The sequence below is a fragment of the Elephantulus edwardii genome, unplaced genomic scaffold, assembly GCF_000299155.1.
Source record: "Elephantulus edwardii isolate Elephantulus edwardi_28Jun2011 unplaced genomic scaffold, EleEdw1.0 scaffold00086, whole genome shotgun sequence".
Taxonomy (NCBI): Eukaryota; Metazoa; Chordata; class Mammalia; order Macroscelidea; family Macroscelididae; genus Elephantulus; species Elephantulus edwardii.
The window spans coordinates 3,066,909-3,073,505 of NW_006399836.1; the positions used below are offsets into that span (position 1 = coordinate 3,066,909).

Sequence of the window (6,597 nt, forward strand, 5' to 3'; positions counted from 1 at the left end):
GGGGGGGGGGGGGGCGGGGAGAAGGGTGCAACAATGAACGGAATTTCAAAATCTCTGTAGATGTTCATTGAAATGAAAAATAAATTCACAATAAAAAAAATATGGTTTCAACACATCTGGGAAGGGGATATATGTTTATTAGTGGAAAAAAAGGTAATCTTACCTGGATACTCATGTCAAAAGGCGTCAGTTCATCTTCATCCTGAGATTTAAACATGGCCCTGGATGCATCAACCAGGAAAATCAAACTGTCTCTTCCTGAATATTTATATTCTGCTATGGGAGAAGAAAGTGACAGGAAATATTTGTCCTTGTGTCCATATTGACCAATTTATCATGCTTATCATTCATATAAAAGAAAGGAAACTGATAAGATGTGCAGCTTAAAGGTGAAAATCCTTAAAACCACCAGCCATGGAAGAGAATTGGGCCAGACCAATCATGCAAAAGCCCCTCACCTACCTTACCCCCAGAGAATTAACACCACTACCTCAGCCCCAAGCAACCACAATGCTGGCCTTTTGTAATCTGAGTATATATTCCTAAACACTGATTTTGTTTCTTTTCAAGATGTCCTAAAAGACTTTTAATCTACATGTACTCTATCTTTACTCCCTTGCAATTTATTTGTTGAAGAATCAGGAAATTGTTGTGTGGTATCGTACACTGTGGATTTTGCCTCTTTTTGATGTAGATCACTATATCTTCCTCTCCTCTGTATTTCCTACAAAAATAATTACATGCAAGCCCAATTGTATTATCACATGTCGTCTACCACAAGAGTTCTGAAGCCTGCCCTGTCCTAGCCAGTCTCACTGAATCCCACACACCTATTCCCATTGCCCCAGTTACTGTATCAATCCATCTCGTTCAGGGTCTTCCTCTCCTGCACTGTCCCTCCACCCTTCTGAGCACTATGTCCTTCTCTAAGGATTGGTCCCTCTGGGACACATGCCCAAAGTATGTGAGACAATTTCAAAATCCTTGCCTCCAAGGAGAAACTTGGCTTCACTCTCTCCAAGACAGATCCTTCTCCAAAATCTGGTTCCTCTTAGTTACATTCCCAAAGTGTGTAAGACAGAGCTTCAAAACCCTTGTCTTCAAAAAGCAGCTTGGTTTCATCCTCTCTAGGACAGACCTGTTAGTTCTCTTGGTGGTCCGTGGTATCTTCAAGACTCTTCTCCAGCACAACAACTCAAAGGCATCAGGTCTTCTGTCATCCTTTGTCACTGTCCAGCTCTCTGATGCACAGTAAGTAACCAGGAAGACCATGATCTGGATCAGGTACACCTTAATCTCTAGACTGACACTGTTGCTTCTGAGTACTCTGGAAAGATCCCTGACAGCAGGTTTACCTAATGCAAATCATCTTTTGATTTCCTGACTGCTGGTACCAAAAGTGTTGATTCTGGAGCCGAGCAAGCTATAATTGTTAACAACCTCAATCTCTTCTTCATCTAATACGGTGCTGCCAATTGGCCCAATGGTGAGAATCTTTGTCTTCTTGATGTTGAGCTTCAATCCATACTGAAGATTCGTCCTTGATCTTCTGCAGCAAGTGCTTCAGGTCCTCCTCAGTTTTAGCAAGCAAGACTGTATCATCTGCATAACACAGGTTGTTGATGAGTATTCCTCCAATCTCAATGATACATTCCTCTTTTAAAGTCCTGCCCCCTGAATGATCTGTTCTGCATAGACTGAAAATCTATAGGGACAGGACACATCCCTGACACACTCTTTTCCTGATTTAGAATCATGCAATGTTTACCTATGTAAAAGCCTAATAGTATTCAAATTTTTGTTTGCTTTTGCACAATTTTGCTGTTACTACAAATAACAGTAGGGTCACCCCTGATCCACCAGTTTTAGTGGAGCTTCCAGACTAAGATCTGTCTAGAAAACCTCCTGGAGGGTCAGCTATGAGTTGGTTCCAATTCAAAGGCACACATAAACAACAACAATAACAATCTAAGATAGAACTAACAATTCATTACTGAAACAATTGACCACAGAAAATCTTATGAACTAGACTGGTACTCTGTTGCTACACTGTCAGAAGATAAGGCCCTCTGGATGGAAGGTACTCAGTAAATAACTGGCGAAGAACTGCCTCTTTAAAGCAGAATCCACTTTAATAGCGTAAATGGAGTAAAGCTTTCAGCCAGTGAAAGACGATTTGCTGATGTTGCACAACTCAAAACAAGGAGAAAAAGCTGCAAACATTCATTCATAATTGGAGCATGTAATGTATAAAGTGTGAATCTACAAAAGCTAGAAGTTGTTAAAAATAAAATGGAACGCATAGAGAAATCCTAGCAAGCTGAAAAGGACTGGTATTCTAATTTTGAATTGTAAAACTATATGATCTACTATCAGGATGGATGGTGAAGAGATTGAGATTGTACACAGCTTTAGTTTGCTTGGCTCCACAGTCAACAGTCTTGGCACCAGCAGCCAGGAAATTAAAAGGCGCATTGCCATGGGAAAGTCTGCTGTTAGGGACCTCTCCAAAGTACTAAAGAGCAATGGTGTCTCTCTGGAGACTGAGGTGAGTCTGGTACAGGCCACGGTCTATGCAATCACTTGTTATGCATCAGAGAGTTGGACAATGACCAAGGAGGGTAGAAGGAGAATTGATGCCTTTGAGCTGTGGTGCTGGAGAAGAGTATTGAGAATACCATGGACTGCTAGGAAAACAAACAGATTTGTTCTGGAAAGGATTAAACCGGGTGGCTCCTTGGAGGCAAGGATTCTGAGGCTCCGTCTAACATACTTTGGACATGTTGTGAGGAGAGACTGTGCTTGGGAGGGTGGAGGGACAGCGCAGGAGAGGAAGGCCCTCTATGAGGTGGATTGACTTAGTGACTGGGATAATTGGGATGGGAGTGTCAGAGACAGTGCAATTGGCACAGGATAGAGCAGGGTTTAGGGCTGTTGTACATAGGGTCGCTATGAGTCGCAAGCAACTCGACAGCACACAACAAGAACAACAACAATACCAAACAAAACAAACTAAAAAGCTAGTATACTAGGAGCGTGGAGTTTATCTTTCAATATGACTTTCTTTTTTTTTTTTCATCCAACAGAAGCCATAACTTTATTAACGAATGATAGAAACAGTACAAATTTCAAACCAAACTACAGTTACTCTTTTGAAACGCAAAAAAAAGTCCTCATTTTCCCAGATGGCTACATTGTTAATTCAATAATAGCATTTACAATATCATTACTGTTGTTCTTCAGGGCTCGAACCAACTTTGCTCTCGACACATTTGCTTGTGACATGACTAACTCTATATCCTTAACTTCAACACCTGTTTCATCAACCTCTTCCTCTTCACTCTCCTCTTGAACAGTTGGAGTTTGTGTGTTTTCTTGAATGTTTGAAACAGCTTCACCCTGAACTTTGACTTTCTCAGCAGCTGCTAGCTGTGCTTGCTGAGATAAGTCCTCAATCTTGGCTTCACCAAAAACTATGTAGGTATCTGAAGCCGGGCTCTTATAAACATCTGGTTTTGTGATGACAAAGAGGATATTCTTAGATTTCCGGATAGTGACTCTAGTAACCCCTGTGACTTGTCGAAGTCCCAGTTTGGACAGCGCCTTCCTAGCATTCTTTTCACTCCGACTTTGTTTTGCTTTACTGACTGGTTCTTCATCCATTTCAGCTGCTGCTGCTGCCAGCTGCGCTTGTTGTGTGGTTGCCTGTGTGGAATCCTGTTCCTCAAGCTCTGGTACTGATTCCTCACTGTCGGATTCTGTTCCTGACCCTGTCTCAGCCTGGGGCTGTGGCAACTCCTACTCTGTAGCAGGGACGGTTTCTGTGGCTTCACCGGGCATTTTGTACGGGGAACGCAGAACCAAGATGGCGGCAGAAAGAGACTCAATATGACTTTCTTAGCCATAGTTTGACTTTGTCATGTAGATGGGTGGGACTATGTAAATAGGGCATGTTAGCCTGTCCACAAGGGGAACAGCTTCCTTCAAATCCAGAAGGGGACTGGTTGGTTCTGCCATCAATTTGAATAATCCAGCAGCAGAAGAATTAGCACTTCCCCTGTCCAGTAAGGCAGCAGCTACAAAACAATGCAGGACACCATTCAGGGCTAGATATTCTTGCTCTGGCTACATCTACGGCAGCAGAAACCATGGCCGAAATGGGGACTTGATGTGAGATGGGACCTTGGGAGTGCTACACCTTTGGAACTGGAGCTGAGACTCTGCCCAAGTTTACTGGACAACTAGGGGGCCATAATTTGCAGGACTGAGAACTTTATAACATTGGCCTAAAGCCATGAGGCTCAAGGCTGAAAAGCCTGCGAGCACATTTTGGAAGTCATTCTGACTATATCCTGCGACTAACCGGGATTATAACCTTTTGACTTCCCCAACATGGTTCCGTGTGGTCTGCAAGCTATCACATTGGATTCTGGACCCAAAAAAAGTAGTAAGATTGGTGTTGAGATGAGCAGAAAGAGGTGCGAAAGCATGGGGGACGTGTCTGACCTCATAAGAATTGGTTTTGTGTTACTGATGCTGTTGATGAGGACAGTTCCCTTTCGTGAAGTCAGTAAAGGTCAGCCATGGTGGTCCCCTGCGGCCCTTGCTCTTCGTACAAGCAATGCTAAACTGAAGGCAATCATGTAGCATTTATTGTCAACAAGAAAACATTTCAAGATCTATCCTAAAGTTAATGTTGTTAGAGATATAATATCCATACACATTCAAAGCAGATCTGTTAATTTAAAAAAGACTATTACTCAAATTTACACAACCACTACTAAAGCTACAAAATTAAGAAACTAAGGATTTCTATCAACTTCTGCAGTCTGAATTTGGTCAATGATGCAATCAAGATGCATTAATAATAACTAATCATTAGAATGCAAAAGTTGAAAAGAAGGAGGGGAGCTCTGGTGGCCTAGTGGTAAGGAGCTGCAACTACAATCCCAGAGGCGCACGGTTCAAATCCACCAGATGGTCTGCAGGGGAAGGAGGGACAATCTAATCTCCTCCTGTACCAGTCAGATCTGATTTGATGGTACACTCACACAAAAATAATAAAATTAAAATAAAATAAAATTAAAAAAGAAAAGAAGGGCTGGTGGTTTGAAAATACAGCCTTGGTTATATAAATGAGGCCAGAGATTACATGGCAGAATTGTGTATAACATATGACTTATTCATTGCAAATGCCTTTTTTTAAGATACTACACAGGGACTAAACATAGGCTTTACTGAAAGGAATACACAGGAATCAAACTCACTACATTTGTAGAAAGAGACTACAGAGAAGTTCAAGATCATAAATTGTCAGGAGCTGGCTAACCTGGCAAAGCGGATCAGCAACGCCTTGTAAAAACAGCAGGACCACCTATCTTGGCTTGACCATCTGTTCTGCAGAAAACAACTCCAGGAAGCAGTATGCTAATGAATAGGGAGTGACCGAAGGTTTCTGAATCTTAGGAATGTGATACCATTTTGTCTCTTGTAATATATTATAAGATATCCCAGAAGAGGTCTTTGTTTTGTGTGAATGTCTGGGAATGTTGGATCTACCTGTCAACATCTCGACAAATAAGAGATAATGCGATTACCCCTGCAGGCATGTTCCTAAGACATGTATATATACCCTTGCCAGAATATTAAACTTGCTATTTGTCATCAGCATTTAGCCTCTCCGCAGCTTCATTTCAACCTGGTGCCTCCTTTTGGTGGAATTCTCCCGACATATCGGGGCTGGATCCCCAATAATTGGCGCCTGGGCAGGACTGCTGAACAGGGAGGGAAAACACTAAGGGATCCGTGAAAGTCGTAAGATAGGAACTTACTGAATTTGCCTTCAGTGAAGGTAAGGTGAAGGTAAAGATCGGAGAAGAAGGGCGGAGACGGGGATTAATCAGGTAAAAACATTGTATGTGCACATTTTTCAGAATATGTTAAAAACCCGTGGTGTAAAATTAAATCCCCAACAACTTTATACTTTCAGCTTGTGGAGATTTGTTAGAGATACCTTAGACTCCAGGAATGAGTTAGATAAGTTGAAAGAAGAAGCTGAAAGTAATCATGCATGAGAAGCTGAATTGGGGATGGAGAAAAAAGGATGAGATTCCCCCGATATATATCCCTCCCTGGAGATAGGCATGGGAGGTGAGGAGTTATAGAACTACAGAAGGGAGCTGCTCAAAATAGGCCTGCACCCCCAAACTCTGAAATGTTTTTTAGCTCAAAAGCTAAGGATATGTTAGGGAAAGTCTTAGAACAATTGGATAAACTCAAAATGCACCTCCTCCTTTTAATCCTAATTACAAAATATCAGAATATCAGCAGTCATCTAAATTTTTAGATTTTGCTACGAAAGTCTGTGTCTGGTTTCCTAAGAATGGAACTGTACTGCTGGCACTGCCTCTTTCCCTCTCTCTCCCTCCCCTCCCCCCCAGCACTTTGTGTAGCTACTAACTTGCAGCATCTAGAGGAGAGTCCTGAGCAAAACTAAGTGTCAGATTCAAAGGCAGTGCTGGGGCTGATTAATCACTCAAACCTTACACCTTATTCTCCTCAGGAAAAGTGTATGAATTAGGAACTGATGTCTTTTGG

The 6,597-nt window shown here is 42.0% G+C and overlaps 1 protein-coding gene and 1 pseudogene across 1 annotated transcript in view; both read right to left on the minus strand.

Annotated features, from left to right (window-relative positions):
• XRCC6 (X-ray repair complementing defective repair in Chinese hamster cells 6) overlaps positions 1-6,597 on the minus strand; it is a 45,805-nt gene that overhangs the window by 27,966 nt on the left and 11,242 nt on the right. The window contains exon 2 of the mRNA XM_006890185.1: positions 164-276. Within this exon, the coding sequence (XP_006890247.1) occupies positions 164-276 (113 nt within the window). The remainder of the gene's footprint in view (positions 1-163; positions 277-6,597) is intronic.
• Positions 3,190-3,840, minus strand: LOC102859837 (annotated as a pseudogene).